Genomic DNA, 18,366 nt, shown 5'->3' with positions numbered 1-18,366 from the left:
CAATTTACCTAACGTGGAAAAAAACGTTTACGAAATAAACCTTATAAGGAAAAAGTTCATTCCTTCAAACAGATATCAAAACGATATTCGACAAAAAAAAAGTAAATATTTACTTCTTTTCGATACATTCCCTTTCACAGGTTTTATCCGCGAAGGACATTGTCCATCAAGAACTTATAAGCTGTTTTCATTTCACTTAATGCGATATCTTTCAACAAAGAAAATATTTTCTTTTTTTTCTTTTTTTCAATCGTATAAGCCTCATATTGAATCAATAATGAAAAGAACGTTCTATTGTTTGGATTTTTCAACAGTAACTTTTTAAAAGGAGGATTTTATACAATGTTTTCCATTCATTATTAAAAATGAAAAGGCGCTATAAATACATTCTGAAAGTGGTACTTACAGGTATATAACAATTGCAAAAGCAAGATAAGAGTTATTGGTAGGTAATTTAATTAGAGGGATAGAATAGAGAACTATAGAAAGATAAATGTTCTCCAAATTTTTACGCAGGAACTGATTTTTACATGAAACAAATAACCGAACGAAATACTGAAAACAGAATGAAGAGGGATATAGCCAGTGCACTCTTGAATGAGCAAAATAAATTCTAAATTTAATTTCTTTTTTTTTTAATACGCGGATACCTACCTAATTACCAAAGAAGTGGATTTAAAATCAACCAACCCTAAAAAAAAAAAAAGCTTTGTAAAATAGATACTTGGGTACCTATGGTTCGTATTATTTTGGTATCTCTTGATGCTGTAATACTTTTCTCTCACGTCCGCCCTTTTTTATTCAATCAAAACGCGAAATATAGCCACGATTACTTTTTTCCTTCGTTGAGCTGCAAATATACTCGAATATTAGAAAAACCGAGGGAAAAAATCATAAAACGAAAAAAATGAAAATGTCACTGATTATAGCATTTGTTTTTCTATTATTTTTTCTTCTTTTTGAGCTAAATGTAAGAAGATGATAGAATGGCAAACTTCAAACGTTTTTTTAAAAATTGCTTTTATAATGAAGCAAAAAAGCAAAAAAAAAGAAAGAAAGATGTCGACATATTATCCAACGTACGAAGTACAGAGTGCTGACATAATAGTTATTCAGGGATCAATTTTTTTCATTGTTTTATATATTTACTGCGCACATGTAGATACGTTCGAGTAGAAAAAATCTGTTTTCAGAGTTCATTATTGAGGTGGTACCTAATTTCAAAATGCTAGACGCTAATAAAGAAAGATTAAATACCCTAATTTTCCGTATGGTTATTTTAAAATAACACAAGTTGGAGGCTCCGATTGCTCAGTAGGTAGCTAGGTACTGTCCCAAATTTACAGTTCATAATCCCTCATATCTAAAGACTGGTTGCACTTGAAGCTCAAAGCAGAACTCTTGAGGTGAAGGTCAACTTTATTTTTTTAAGCTTAGGTATTCCTGAAATGATGCTGATTTGAAGACATTGAAGACATTAAATTTGTGTGAAGGCTGTATTTTTCAAATTCAGCACCACATCAGACACCTTTCCAACACCTTATATTTTAATTTAAATAGGTAATTCAACTTACATTAATTTGTGATTCTCCCTCCTCACAAAAATCCTCAAACATGGTACATGAATACTAGAAAATTGAAAATTACGGGCGGAGACCTCCATAGGCTACTTTTTGTAACGAACCTCTCACGTTTCCATAGCTTATTTTTTCCAAGTAGACGAGCATCCGAAAAGACACTAGGAAAGTCCAAGAAAAGGCGATGAAAAAAAATGAAAAATGATGAAAATTAGGTAGGTATAGGTATAGAGGATCCCCAGAAATATTGGGCATAGCTGGGCGAAAATTTTTGTAACAAAATGTGGGTTGGTGACATTGATCAATGTGTTTTGATATGGCTCAGCGCTCCAACCGACATTTTTTTGCGAAAATTCTCGCCAGCTATGTTCGATATTTCTGGGCATCCTGTACGACGAAAAAAATCCCAAGGTTAGATAATGTAACTTTGAAATGAAAAAAAAATCAATCAAAATGACGACTACTAATAGAATTACAAAAAAATACTAATTTTACCTAGGTAAGCAAAATAAAAAATCAGGACAAAAAATTCCATGAATTAAAAAAATTACAGAACTTAAAATACTTACTTAAAAAAAATTGATTGAAAAGGAAACACGCAAAAAAATGACAATTCAAAATATAGAACAATTTTGATGTCGAAAAATGAAAAAAAAAACAACAACAAATAAATAGGTATTAATATTACAAAAAAGTTGGAAAAAATATCCTGATAAAATTTTAAAAAAAATGAAAGTGGTATAATTAGTATAAGGGAATGCATAGAATAAGAAGAGAAATTGAAAAGGAAAAAAATATTTCTAAAATCCTATAAATTGCTTGGAAAGTTTTGAAAAAACTAAAAATAAATACTTATCTAACCTAATATTAAAGAAATAAAAGACATCGAAGCAATAAAAAAACAGCAAAAAATGAAAAAAAGGGGTGATCAACATTGGAAAATTAGAAGAAAAAAAAACAAGAAAATGGAATTTTAAAAAATGAACAATTTACTTAGGTACTTAAGTAGGTACTTTTTCAAACATCGGGAAAACGTAAAAAAATATTGAAAAATGGACAAATGAAAAAATTGAGAATGAATTTTCAAAAAAAAAAAGAACGACTTACAAAGGGATTATCCCAACAAGCAGACAATTTTTTGAACCGAACAAAGCCACGTTGAAAGAGCATGAAAAAAATATACGTCACCAGCCAAAGTATCGGTTGCTCAAGGGCATTTTTCAAGTTTTCAATTTTTGGTGAATTTTTAAAAATCAAATTTGGACAAAAAATGCGAAAAAATCATTTCACAAAATTGACCTACGAGTACAAAATCCTCCTTTTGACCACACCCTCGAATCGATCTGAAACGATTTCGAACCGTTTTCAGCAGTTCTGAAGCCTCCAGTAGATTTTCGAAAGTTGAAATTTCACAAAGCTTGACGCAGGGAAGTTGAACAGCTAAAAACTTTATACCTACCCTAATCTTAACAAGCTGAGTACATTTGGAGTGTTTTCAAGCCGTTCTGGAGCCTCCAGCCATATTTTGGTTACCTATAGTTCATATTTTATAAGAGTGCCATTAAAAACAAACAAACCAAATAATAAATATACCACGCGTCCGATCTCCAGGAGGTGTCATTTTAATGCCAAAATCACTAATCACAGAAAAAACTCAAAAATGTAAATTCTTGTAGATTTTCTCTCAAACTTTGTGACACTAAAATTATTTTCCAACTAATCCTTAACAATATAGAGTAGGTATCTCCGCAAAATAAGTTTTTGTTAAATTTTACTCAAGTAGAAATGTTAGATTCTCAACTGTTAGTTTGGAGATCTAAGATCTTAGTTTTCTATGAGTGAGTGTAACAAATAACAAGATGATCCAAAAAATTCCATTACCTACCGAAACTTTTTTCAGGTTTTTTAAATCGTTGAAATTTAGCCCATAAATGCGAGTAGGTAAGTAGGTAGGTACAAGATACCGCATGAATGGGTACCTACGTCTTCGTCGTACCTACAACATGATATGTCCTTACGCTGGAGGATAAAAGTCGAACCATGGAAGAAGGCGCAAGCTAAATCAACAATATTAACCATACACACACACACAGTGTAATAAAGACAAGTTGCCTCTTATAAATCACGTATTACCTACCTCTAGTTAAATCTTATCATGTTAGAATACTTGGATTAACTTTGTTTGCAGATAAAGAGCTTGTAGGTTTATTTTTGAATCGAATCGCAATTAATCATAAGCTACAGATAACGTAAGTAGAACGACAAAACAGAAATTCTGTTTCCAATGTTTCCGTCCTCGGTACAGTTAGAATAGTTTTTCTTTTTCCCATACACCCTTAGTCGGGCGAAAGTTTGAATTTTAAATAAACTACGAATTAATAATGTATTTGTACCTACTTATCTAAACGTTAAAATTAATTTGAAAAAAATCGAAATTTAAATTCGTGTCAACTGAATCCAGGATTTTTATATCTAAATATTTCCACCACGATGACGTTGTTAATTATTAAAACGGTACTTCGCCGTGATGTCTTCGAGGTTTTCTTTTTACACTTTTCGCCATACTTCTTGCAAACTTATTAAGATTTAAAATTAAGCCTCGGTAATTACGCGCAAATCGCCAAATAATGAGACAATTTAAATTCACGCGTAAGAATTTGGAAATTTAAAATGTCGCGACCCGTTCGCCAAACATTTCGCTGTATTACAATTGCGATGAGAAATATTCAATTTGCATATCGGTATTTGGAGACGAGCTATACACAGTAACCAAAATTTTAAAGAAAATTTGCTCGCTTATACGTACGAGTACTTAGTGCGAATGAACAATAATTGGTGAAATTCAAATTACCATTAAAACGAAAAGAATTTTGTAATATAAGGTGGTCTCAAAGAGATCAGTTTTTTAAAAAAAAATCTCGTTTTTTCCAATATAATCTTTAGCAAGTATCTAGGGTACGTGCTTTTGCGAAAAAATGTGTATTTTAAAATTTAAAAAAAATTTAACAAAATGAAGTGAAAAACTTAGGTAGGTACCTAATTTAAAAGTGCTGAGATTTAGCAAAGGTGCATTTTTAATTCAATTTGACAAGAGTAATTGGCGAAAAAAATTAATAGATAATTATTATCCATCCGATAAGAAATTGATAGGCACTAAGCAGTAAACGTCTAGTAATATGGCCAACTATAAACCGCAACATATTGTACTTTCCACAATAATAGAGGTTGGAAAGGCAATGCTTTTCCGATTATTTTACTCACCACTGGATCTTTTCGAATGAACACCTCTCTTAGCATTTCACTTTGCACAGGTCGTTTATCGAAGTTGATTTTTTTAAACCAGCAATATGCGGGGGTAGATTAGACGTTGTGCAGAATGCGAAAAAAAAGCGAAGGGGGTAAGATGAAGAAGAAGAAGAAAAAACAAAAGGAATGAATCCAATTTCAATTCTTCATCACTTTTTGCACGATTGCCGATTATATAGTTTCAAGATAAAAAACAATAAGTGAATGTATTGAAAAGATAAAATACATTACGTTTCTTATACGATATCTAAGCTCAAGAAAAACAATAAAAAAAATTGATACAAGAAGGTTTGCCAACAAAGCAGCAAAACTTTGAACATATATTATCATTCTAGTCTAAGTCTAGAACGATTCTCAGCTCAAGTGAGTTGGGTAATTTTTCCATCCATTAAATTTATTACTTCACTCAGGTAGCGGAGACGTACTTTGAACTTACACCTATTTGATAACATTTTCGATAAATTTTTTACTTTGACTCTATCGCTTTGAATCCAAGTTCTATTTGGTCCGCACAAACTTTCAAAATAACCAATCGAGCTATACGATTCTTGCTAGCTACACTTCGATACCTACCTATACTACGTACGTATTTTTTCTTCTTCGTTTTGCGAAAGAATCTTTTACTATATAGGGAGAAATGTGGGAAGAATAAAAAAAAATTTGAAAAATATCTTCAATGCAACAGATTCTAGAGAAAATGAACCCCTGCGACGAAAACCATTGGAATTGATTGACTGTTGATTTATACATTGTAAACTCACATATACCTACAGAGATATTAAGTTTGTTCGGCGAATACGTTTTCAGATAGGCACCGTGGGATAGTTTCACGTTTTACGCCCAATATATTTTCTTAAAAGGCATTAATTTCGCTTTTCACGTTATTTTTGGCAAGTCGTAAAATAAAATTTTCTTAATGGGAAAACTTGAGGTAATAAATTGATTGATGTAGTTTTATGGTCTACATATCTCACCACATGGAATTTCAAAGCTGCGCATGCATGCGTCGAGGAGATTTCTTTATAAAATTTAATGACCTTTGAAACACATTTAATCTTTATTCAAATCAGTTCACGTCTTCATTAGCATTGCAGATGGATACAATGTTAAAGATTTTTTTATCTGGCTGTACATAGAATTAGCTAAGAGCATCCCTCGTCAAATCAATCCGGTTTTGGGTTTAGATAGGAAGATATACTTGATTTTTCTCAAAAAATGTTTGTAGGTTCCTCATGTAACTATTGAGAAAGAAGGAAAAAGAAAATCGCCATCATTAGCTCTCCAGCCATCTTGGAGTAAGAAAGCGGGGCTCGTTTTTTTTTTTTTAAGCACCAAGTACGAATATCAACTCATTTTTTTTTGATTTGATCATTCTCAAGTCCCTTATACTGGTTCCCTTAATTTCTAGAAAATTGAACAAATTGTGTGTCTTAAGGTTTACAAAATTTTTGGGAATGCTAAAAAATATGAATGTAGGTACCTACTTAACCTTGTTTTCCAATTATTTTGCCCGAAAAAACGGTAGTAATGTAGCCACGCTTCACCATTGTGAGCAAAAGAAGATAGTTTAGAAAATTTTGAAATGGATAACGAGCTGATGTAACTAGAGCAAAAAATGTTTTGAAAAGCAGATGTTGTACTACTATGTATGTACTTATACGTATGTATGTAGATAATATAATTTAAAACTAAGTTATATTTAATGGGATTTTGTTAAATTTTTTGCAAAAATTTTCAGATTAGATACATAGTTTGTTTATTGTGATTATCAAATCAGCAAGATAGATACTAATAATCACATGTAACACTATTATTAATATTTTAAGAAAATTACTGGGGCCAATATGGGCATTAAAGGGGCCGAATCAAAAAAATAAGTTGGTATTTGTCAAGTATTCACACGATTTTTTTCAATTTTCAAAAATGTTGAGGAAGCAATGAGGGAAGTGGGTCGTTGAAGGGGTTGAATCAAAAAAATAAGTTGATTTTCGTACTCAGCGTTTTTGAAAACCAATATGAAACGATATGTCACACGATATTTGACATTTTTCTTACATTTTGACTAAAATTCAGGTGTTTTGTACTCCCTCCCCTCCGGTTTTGTTCCTGGATATTTTTAAATTATAGCTCCGAAATTTGGAAAGCTTTAGAAAATTGAGCTTTCAAAAAAAGCTCAACTTTGAGCTTTTAAATTTTTTTACAAATATTCTTTCTAAATAATTCTATTAAAGCGCCAAAAAAGTATTTCCGCCAAGTTACAGCAGTCTCAAGTAATTAGATTCCAAAATTAGGCATTATCACGAAAAAATTTTTAAAAATAAAATAAAATCAGAGTAGGTACTTAATTCAAAAACCGAGCTGATTTGACATGGAATCGACTTCAGGGATTCAACTTAACATTAAACTAAACTTCAACCACCTCATCACTCAAAAGGTTAAATATGGTTACGCCAAAATCGCGAGGTTGTTTTCTTAAATCAATCGTAAATTAAATCACATCTGAAATTCTCAACTTCTGTACTTTTATTTAAAACTATATTCAACGACCTACTTCGCACTACAATGAATTAACAGAGAATAGTAGATACCTACGACATCTCTTGACAGCATCGAAAAAAGCTGTAAATCTAACTGGTTTGAACACCTACGTACACTATTGGAATCAGGCAAGCACAAGCAGAGGGAAATTATGACGTGAATGGGAATTCTCCATGTAAACCTTCAAGTAAAATCAGTGCGAATTGTGAAAGAAGCACAACAACATAAAAAAGTGTTAGCTTGTACTTATAACCCAGTTTAGCTTAGGATAGATACTCGCTATGATTTTGTAAACTGCACGTGGAGATGGCAATGACTGACATTAAGAAGAAGAGGAAGAAGAAGAAGACCAACTAATATTTTTATCATTTCAAGATATATGGTTGATAAAAAAGGCTGATGTTGCATTTTCATCGCATGTAGGTAAGTAAAAATGTCTCCTTTTTTTTCTTTGAACAAAAGTACCTATATACCTACCTATCCAAAATCCATCATTTATTTCTTTTTTTTTCAATTTTTCCTTTTTGTTCTAAAAAATTCGATTTTCATCACGAAATGGGAAACTTCCCACAACCGATATTTCTATTTTCTATACCTATACTCTATATTTATAAAAGCACGATTCACAAAAAAAGTAAATAAACAAACAAATAAATAAATAAACAATGTATCTACAAAAATAAATTATCGTAGGAAAAATAACTCACTTTATATACTTCCCACATTGCGCTAAATGGTAACACCAACACGCCGACTAGCAAATCGGACACCGCTAACGATACGATAAACAAATTGGTAACCGATCGTAATTTTGTCGTATAGTAAACGGCCATTATAACCATCGTATTACCCAAAATCACTACTAAATCGATGAACATTAAAAATATCAACGTTATGATGGATTTGACATCCGTCCAATCAATCGACTCGAGTAAAATATCACAAGGATCATTTTCTTTATCAAATCTATCAGTAAAATGTTCGGTGGAAGTCATTTTGGTACGCAGAACACTCTGCCACGACACCAGCCAATATATCGTTAATTAGGCCTATCTCATGTTTAACGCGAAACAAACTACCGCTCGATTCTACATTTAATCCGCACATTTATTGTAAACAGCATCGTAGAAACGTCACGAATACGTAATATTGAAGACGAAATTGACGAATTTTTTGTACGTCGGAATCATCTTTTCGATGAAGTTTTCTATGGACTGATGAGCCACAAAGATGACAGCAAAATCTGAAACCAAAAAAAAAGCAACATAATAAATCTTTCGATGGAGTAGGTAGGTAATCTTACGTTTAGTATAGAATTTCAAAAATTGTATCATAAAGAATATTCTGAAATGCTATAAAACGTTAGGCATTCGAGATATTTTTAAATCTAGTAAATGGCAGTTGGCAAACCCAAGATTCCTTTTTATTAGGCATAATATTAGTTTTAGAAGGAAAGGAAAGGGCGGAAAAAATGCTCGAAGAACAAACGGTACAAATGTTGAACGTTCATAATTTAAATTGTCCACATATTTCGCCCCTTTTAGCATTTTCTCTACGGTAAGTAACGCATTAATAATGCGTTCAAAATGTTGGTTAAATTCGCCATCATTTAAGGTGCTTGACGTATGCAATTTCTTTATGAAAATCCTCCGCAGAACGCGTCTTTATACATAAGAAATTGCATAATTTATAACGTAAACGGGTCTCAACGAACACGAGTATAGCACCAACTATGTTCATGAAAAGCGTCCATACCAAAATTACAAAGTCAATTTATAATTTTCCTGCGAGTATTTTTTTCTTTTTCTTTTTTCTGTCATTCTACGTACACACATACCTACCTACCTACCCCAATCCGCATCTTTCTTTCATTGAAGATTTCGCTGCAAATGAAACAAAGTAAGTTTATTCTTTTTGTGAAAATGGCCAAGTCGAAGTACCTGCATCTGATAACTCGGTTACCTATTAGTGTACGTTTTTTGTCAGAATATACTATGTATCTATCTAGTCTTTTTACCAAAGTAACTTTCATAACACAAATTATACTTAGGTCTAGATGTAGGTATATTGTTGAAATATCTCAACACCTTTTACAACACCATTTTCTTTTTCGCAAAAAATTTCAACTTCATATGGGTACCGTAACGTTTTAACAAATTATTGATCATACGTACCTACCTATCTACATTTTAGATGTAAACCGAAGAATATGCATTTTCTAAATTAAAAACGCCAACACAATAACAAAAGCTGCATTCATTTATTAACAAAAAAAAACCTTCCACATGCTTAAAATACCTACGTATGATACGTATATCGAGACAAAATTCTGAATAAAAATAAGAGATGCTGTGGTTTTTTTTTATCCTACATTCTTTTAAACTTTGCAGCAGGCAATTTTAAACAACACACGTTTATATCAAAACACCTATTTGTATCATAAAAAGTATAGCTATCATAAAGTGTTGACTTTCAAAAGCCATATGACTGAACTGAAGAATATCTATGTCTCGTACGAGGTAGTACATATACTAGTATTTCATTTCAGCGTCTCTTCATGAAAGAACTGAGTTTATCTTGTTGACCAATATCTTCAGTAGGTACTTAGATAAAAAAAACATTCTCTCATCTGCACGTTAACCATTACTTTATAGGTAGGTACTTGACTTCCATTCGATGTTGTAGTATAAATATTCCATATGTCTCGCAAGGTAATAATTATTATGTAGTAGGTATTCATGCATAAAATAGTACATATAATAATTCATAATCATAATTATTGATGCATTGCATACCGAGATACTTATTCATATTTATGCATTTAACCGACTGAGTATAGAAGTGCACTAAACGAGGGGGAAAAAGAAGCGAATAACGCACAGTGGCGAAGCCATGATTTTTCCAGGTGCTAAAACCAGATTTTTAGGCATGAAAAACCGAAATTGGAAGTAATTTTCTGGAAACTTTTCATAATGTACGATTATTTTATGAAACATGGAGGAAAAATAGTTCAAAAACAAGGAAAATGTCCATTTTCGCAAGTTCATTTTTACCTGCCTTAATTTGAAAAAATGGGGATAGTTTTGATTTCAAAAGTAGAACTGATGAAAAAAATTATAAAAATGAATATTTTTCACTATAAATCAGGTAAATCATAATTGCGAGTTTTTCATGTTCAATTTTTCTGTTGTTCTTCGTCTCCTGCTGAAGATAGTTCAAGATAATCGTCAATGCAGTGACATCGGTTTTTTTTTCGACACAAACAGATAACTATTAATAAAATTGATGAATCAAAAATAATCAAAAATCATGTTTTTGAAAAAATATACTTACACTCAGAAAAATTTCAATTAAAAAAAATTGAAAATATTTTATTGTTGAATAAAAAATGAAAATCACCTAGGTACATTATTTTAAGAAATACGACGTGACTTGGATCAAAAATGAAAATAAAATGATTTAAAAATCATGTAATTCATTCAAAACAATTCACTCAAATTGATGAGGATCTTATGTTGAAAATTCAATACTTATTGAATTAATAAAAAAAATAAATGAATAAAATAAAATTACTTTATTTCAATACTTATTGAATTTGATACTTTGTGATCACGAAGTTCGAAAATAAGTAAAGCCGAAAACAGTGTTGGAACAATTATTTGATAATGGTGTGATAATATTCTTGTTAATTGTTAGCTCAATCTAACCTTTTAAAGTCATGACCCATCTGCATGGACTCTCAAGGTCACTGACCTACCTTTCTAGCTTCCCAAGGTTATACATATGTCTACTTTTCTGGCCGCTTAAGATCATTGACCCGTCTGTCTGGCTACTGCAGGTCATTGATCTGCCTGGCTGACTTCCCCAGGTTGTATATCTGCCTATCTGACCTCTAAAAAGGTCATTGACCCATCTGTCTGACTTCCCAAGGTCACTGACGACGTAACTGTGTAGCTTCTCAACGTTATCTGTCTGCCTGTCTGGCCTCCTAAGGTCATTGACCCGTCCGACTGGCCTTTTTAGGTCACTGACTTACAGCTGTCTAGGCTCTCATGGTGTTTGCCCATATGGGCTCTCGAGGTTGTCTGAGTACCTGTATAGCATAGCTGTACAAAGTCGTCTGTTTACCTGTCTGGCCTCTTAAGGTCATTGACCCGTTTGTCCGGGCTCTCAAAGTCATTGACCAACTTGGATAAGAGACTTCGAAAAACTTGAAAACGTAGTTTAATTTTACAGAGCACTTTAGACAGGTAACATATTTTTGAAACATTGAATAAAAATACCTACAACTACGTATGTCAGTAGCTAAAAACTGAATTCATTTGAGAAGTAAAAATCAATAAATTATTACATAGGTATTTAAATAATAATCTGACGTAAAAAATGAAAATTCTTTTTCAAATAGGCATCTGCGACCTGCGTAACCGTGTACGCTCAAAGACTACAAGATGCTAAACAAAAAATGACATAGGTAAGCATCACAATCTAGATGAAAGGCCGTGTCATGCTTACTCAGCTTAAAGCTTTTTCAATCTCCTATTTTCAGCTATGCAACTTTTTTTCATCAATTTCAATCCAACATATCAAAATTCAAGTTCAAGTATCGCTTAACAAAAATTGTCGTGGAAAAGGCCAATTGATTGTGAGTAGCTTATAAGCAGTATTGTACCTAACAATATTTTCAAAGTGAGTCCGATATAGAATACGTAGGATGTAAATGAACAAGAAATCGACAATAGGTACAGCTTCAGATATCCTAAGGTACAAGTATCTGACAGGTTTAGCGCTAAAAATGTAGATGAACAAGCTGCCTATCTTGGACATTGAAGGAACAAATTCTCTTTCAAGAAAATACTCGTAGATCTGAACGAATTTACAATTTTGTCCAACATCGAAAAAATTTACAACTAATGAATTTTTAAACATCCCACTCACCTCTTGTTTAATGAGCATTGAGCGCCTTTCGGTTACTCGTCAATCATGGATTTCGATCATTTTTTTTCCTCCCAGAGCGAGAATAAGAACAGTACTACGGCTCTCAAAAACATGTCAGTCATTCAAACAGAAAATTGAGAGCCCTGGTCAAGTTCTAAATTTTTCAAAATTATACAAAAATTGCGTACAAGCCGGCGAAAAACCCAAACGACCGGTATATGTGTAGGTAATTATTTTGGAAAAGACGTTTCTGGCCACTTTAAAAATCACATTTAGAAACACAATAATTCTGACATGACTGAATTAAACACTACCTAGCTTTCGAAAATAAAGAAAAAATTCAACCGAAAACCCATTCACGTTTTTGTCACACATTTTGGTTCAGCTTGAGGAAAAAAAAATCGAAAAAAAAATTATAAATAAAACGAACCCCGCGTTATCTCCTACCACCTTCTGCGTAAAAAAAAGACCTATCACGGTTGTTTCGAAATTAATTACGCATCGTTTCGCATCGCGTAGATGAATTCAAGTTTACGTTTTTTTTTCGACATGAAATTTTTTAACGCGATGGGCTCGGTAAAAACGACAAAAATATTACCATCATTTAAGAAGTGGCGAGGATCGATAAACCGAACATTAAAATAATACACAGAATATAAACGAGCGAGCATGTATGCAAAACGACAGCAAAAAATTTCGTTAAAAAAAAAAAAAGAAAAAACGTTTCGCAATTTGTCAGCAAGTGGAGTTGAAATAGTCGATAGAGTAAACACAACTCGAAAGAGCGAGTTGTTTCCGTCGAATATACGAACGGTTTAACACCCGATGACGCATAAACCAATTCTAATTGTCGAAATAGCCAAGAAAGTTGACAAATTGACCGCGTTACGTTTAAAATTAATGAATGAAACCCGAACCCTTATACTGCGCGATTCGTTGCAGTAACACATACAAAATTATTAATTCCAAATCGTCCGGTGTCTATTAGAGAATTACCGAAGGAAAAAATAGCACATACTCGTATCTGCGATATGTACGTGTACTCGTATGTGTAATAGGTCCGTATAAAAGTTCAATTATGAGAAAATAATTGACCGAATACGAGATATCGTTGCACAAAGCAGTCATATTGAAATGGTCAAACAATCGAGTCGAACAAAGGATAAACTTCGGATTGCTGTTTATATAATCGTAAGTTATATTATTCTCAGCGGATCAGAATAAAAGAAGACTTTTTCACTACATACTCGTAGATGATTTTTGCCTTTTCCTCTTACAGCATTACGAGAAGAGCTTTCGTTAACTGTTTGATTCTATCTGTACCTATCGAAGTGCTGGCAAAAATTTTAATTTAACTCATACCGCCATGCCATGGTCGTGAAAAACGCTTTCGAATTACTTGGCATCATTACATTTGGAATAGTTTTTATTAGGAAAGTTTATCCGATTCGCTGATAGGAAACTTTGTTTTTTCTTTCAATTCGCGTTGTTGCTGGCCAACTGTGGATAGATTTCCGATGGCGCTGGCGGAGTTGGCTAAAACCCTTTGTACATGAGCTGAACTCACCTCTCTTTCTCTCATCGCTTCTGACGCTTTCTTATTAGGCGAGTAAAATACACGCGTATAGGTACGATACGCGCACACAAATTGAGAGCAGACCTTTCTCTACACACATTTGTAATTTCAACGGTAAAATATGCTCGAATTATGGATATTAAATGAACGAAGTAACGGGTTATACTCGTAACAATGTACAGGCCTTTTATATGTATAAACGTGCATGTTGTTGTGCTAAAATAAATGGAAAAGCGCACGATTAAATGGATTACGCCACCACGTCAAGTAAGCAGACTACTGTTTTTACTCGTTAATGTCTGAAACGGATTGCGTTGTTCTATTTGTTTGCATAAAGCAGTTAAAAAGTATAGCGAGTCAGTCGTCTAATCTACCTTGGGTATTTATGACTTTCGAAACGTAAATACTACGCGTACAATACTAAAATGGAAAACCTCATTCGCCAGGCTCTATCGCGAATCAATAGGTATGTACCTGTGCATATTTAAAAATACCTGCGTAGGTACTTTTAATTACTCTATATCGAAAATCTTCCTTACCTATTGCGTGAAAACCATAAACCATCCCTTTCAGCTTGTATACGAGTACCTAGACGTATATAAAGGTACCTCACCTACACCTACGATACATCGTAACTTAGAACATATACGAGTACACGGGTAAGGTATAGCAAGCGTGATTCATTCTCTTTTTTCTCTTCAATTCATAAAGCTACCAAAAATAGTCTCGAATTGAATTTTTGGCGACAGTTCAAGCACGTTTGAAAATTTTTTGTTCGAATTTTTCCCATTTCATTCGAACAATTCAGCGGTAGTTTTTTTTGGCACGCTTTCCACTATGTAGGTAGTAGGTGAGGTACCTACCTGTACCGACTCAAAATTAACAAAATTTCCGATTTTTCAAAATTACATATAGGTAATGTCCTCGCTACATTTTTTTTTCTTATTTAAGATTTATCGCATATCAACAGAGAACTACCTACTTATGCACATATATAATGTGGCGAAATAGGTCTAAATAATTATCGTGTGATAATTAAAGCCTTAATTAATCGATAGCATTTTCTATCGATTCTTTAAAACATCAGACACATCGTGTCATTGTGGTCTAAAACTGATATATGTATTTTGTGGCCAATTATAATTAATCCCTTCGGTACTCACTTGTGAATTTTTTTTTTTTTTCAAAATGTTAGGTATAAATTAACATTATGGAACAAAATCAAGTTTAGTCATCACTCATCACAACGAGTAATATTTTTGAAATGCGATTGATTACTTTTTGAAAAAAAATTACTCTCATGATACTTTTTATTATGTATTTTGCTACATTGTTGCGAATCATTATTATAAAGCAAATTGTAAATAAAAAAATATTTTTCGATTTTCGGAGATGAATTTTGATAAATTTTTTACTATCCCCGTTGACGAAAGAAATATTTATATTTTTTTTATGACAAAAGTAAGTATATTAACAAGGAAACCACTCGGTCACCGATTTTGATCATTTTTTTTCACCTAAATTCAGCTGCCCGGACAAAAAATTAAGAGTCTGTAGTCCAAAAATGATGAAAAAATCAAATAGGAAATAATCAGTTATTAACCTGGAAATGCATATTTCTGGCCTGGTCACATTCATATCAGTAGGTACGTATAAAGAAGTACATATATTTAGAGACTTGATTTCGATACAAGTAAGTTGGAATGAAACTTAGACAGGTGGAAAGAGGGTCTCAAAAAACATAACCCAATTTTCAGCTCCTTATAAGTTGATTATTCAATTTTTGGCGAAAGATTCAAGCTTTTGGATCAACTTTGGGAGTTCAAAATTTTGCCAAAAAGACTCTTTTAGATACCTTTTTATTACCATTTTTTAAATGAGGAGGCAAGCTTTTTAGGCCCACTCCCACCATCTCAACGTGTCTTGGGCTTATATGTGAGGGCGCATACTGAAAGGGACCTTATGACCAAAAAATCAATTTTTTATTTCTTCGCCAAATTTTTGTAGGGACTCTCTAAAAATCGAGTAGAACCCTCCATAGGCCCCAATTTTTATTATTTCATCGAATTTTTTTACTTTTAAGCGAAGCATGCATACATTTATCATTCATAAAAGTTGAAAAATGACGCAAAAAATTTGAAAAAAGACGTAAAAACGCGTAAAAAATGAAAATTTTACAAAAACTCGTGACTTTAATAAGACATGAGTGGAAAAAATCATTAAAAAAATTTTCTGATAGCGGAACTCGAATCGAAGACTTTTGGCAAGATACATACACCTAGCCACTGGTATCGATTTACGAAATGTATTTTTTAACAATATAATATATAACTAACTTTAATGTGAAACTATATAAAAAACACAAGTTGAACCGAAAAACACTGCCACAATCAGCAGCAAACGATTTTTATCAAAACTACCGGGTGACCAAGAATAATGGGATTTCGATGTTATCAAAAAGGAGAGAAAATTCCCGTTATGAAAATTAGAAAATTAAATAATCATGTAAAAAATGGCGTTTGAGTGATTTTTTCAATTAAATACGAAATAATCTTTCATTTTGCATCGAAACAATAATTCGAAAGCACTTTTTCTCGATTGTTATTTCATTTTCCAGTATTTATTTAGGGAAATTTTTTTCCCTTTTTGGCATATCAGAACATTACAAAACCCATTATTCTTGGTCACCCGGTAATACCCTAAAATTCTTGATAATATCAACAGAATTGCTCACTTTATCAACTTTGTAGTGCCTAATTTGGCCAGTACAGGTCATTGGAGGGTGTGTGTGAATGTGTGATAATATATAGGACCTTCGAAGTTGGAATAGCCATATGTAATCGTACCTTAAAACAGAGATAACGCAAAACTTTAAACCCTCCTCTTGTGAAATTTTACTTTTGGTCGTTAGGTCCCTTTCCGTATGCGCCCTCACATATGAGGGGTGGTGATATCATTAGCTGGATCTAGACGTCCGGTCAGAAAACAGAATTTTTTACCTTTTTTCTCATTTTTTCACTGAATTCAAAAAGTGGCCTATCTCCCCACCACATGAACTTGAGTAGCTGAAATTTTGGCCGAAGGGTCTATGCTTAGTACTTAATCGACTACCTACTCGTAATACTACCGTCGGCCAGCTTTTTTACTCAAAATAAAGGGCGCGCTGTATACCAGATGCGCTTTTCTCTCGCTTTTTTCGATTTTTTTTTTGGTCAGATGCGCTTTTTAGTAGAAGCATTAATTCTTACCCACTTACCAGTGCTGCCGCCAGATTGATAAAGCCAAAAATCAGCAATTTTTGAAAAAAAATCAGCACTTGTCAGCACATAATGCAATATGGGTATCATTTTGAAGGATTTTCACATCTCTATTAATTTCTATTGCTTGAAAAATGATTTTAAACTGTTTAGAACAATAAGTACACTCAAAAAGCATTAAAATTATAAAAATTATCAAAAAATGAAGAATTTTGAAATTTATCTAAAACGCATGAAGAAGTGTCAAAAATTACTCAAAAAAAAATCAATGAAAATTATTTTTAAAAAGTAAATAATTTTAGTAAAAAATGACAAAATTTTGTGAAAAATTGTTCAAATTTCACAATATATACGTGAATGAAGTGCTAAAATTCATGAAATTTTAATGAAATTTGACCAAAATGATAGGAATTTTCACTTTTTGGTGTAAAATCAGCACAAAATCAGCAATTTTCACATATCAGCACTGAAAAACAGCACAGGTGCTGACGCAACTTGAAAATCAGCACGCCTGGTAGCACTGCCACTTGCGCTTTTTCGTCGTTTGAAATTCCGAATGTGTTCCCAAAATTGAAAGAATTGAAAGATACAATCTAATGAAGAACGAATGAACGATTGAGTTTTATTAAGAAACATTAACATAACGAGAAGCTATGCCATGGCTGTAACTTTTGTAGAAACGTCTGTAAATCCTACCAAAGTGCCACTTTTTCGATTGTTACTTTCTGGTCTCCAAAATTTGATCAAAATTCTCCAACATTTTTTTTTCGCGATACACCTCAATAAATAGTATGTACATATACCATACCTAATGAAAAATAAATTTCTTGGTTCTTAGTCACTCAATAACCAATTCTGATCTTTTTTTTTTTCATCTGAACGTGAAGATTCATAGTACAGTACTTAACAGAAAAATTGTAGCTACTCAAGCAGAAAATTTAGAGTCCCATGGCCACGAAAATTCAAATATTCCAAAATACTTCAAAAATCTCGCAAGTGAACATAAAAATTGAATGACGAGTTAATATGCTGGAAAACCACATTTCTTAGGCCAAATTTTGATATACTTACCTAAGAGGGTTATAAAAATGTTGTGAAATAAATATTATATTATACTTACTAAAAAAAGGCGTTTTTCTGCCACGCCCGCGTCGAAAGTGGCATCCAGCACAAGGTG

The 18,366-nt window shown here is 32.6% G+C and overlaps 1 protein-coding gene across 5 annotated transcripts in view; it reads right to left on the bottom strand.

The window, feature by feature from the left end:
* LOC135838419 (octopamine receptor Oamb-like) overlaps positions 1 to 18,366 on the bottom strand; it is a 117,003-nt gene that overhangs the window by 17,100 nt on the left and 81,537 nt on the right. For all 5 annotated transcript variants that reach the window (XM_065354048.1, XM_065354051.1, XM_065354052.1 and 2 more), the window contains one exon: positions 8,129 to 8,664. In XM_065354048.1, coding sequence (XP_065210120.1) covers positions 8,129 to 8,416 — 288 coding nt within the window. In that variant the 5' untranslated portion in view covers positions 8,417 to 8,664. The remainder of the gene's footprint in view (positions 1 to 8,128; positions 8,665 to 18,366) is intronic.

Source organism: Planococcus citri, chromosome 3 (assembly GCF_950023065.1).
Source record: "Planococcus citri chromosome 3, ihPlaCitr1.1, whole genome shotgun sequence".
Classification (NCBI taxonomy): Eukaryota; Metazoa; Arthropoda; class Insecta; order Hemiptera; family Pseudococcidae; genus Planococcus; species Planococcus citri.
This window is presented reverse-complemented; position numbering and strand designations above follow the sequence as displayed.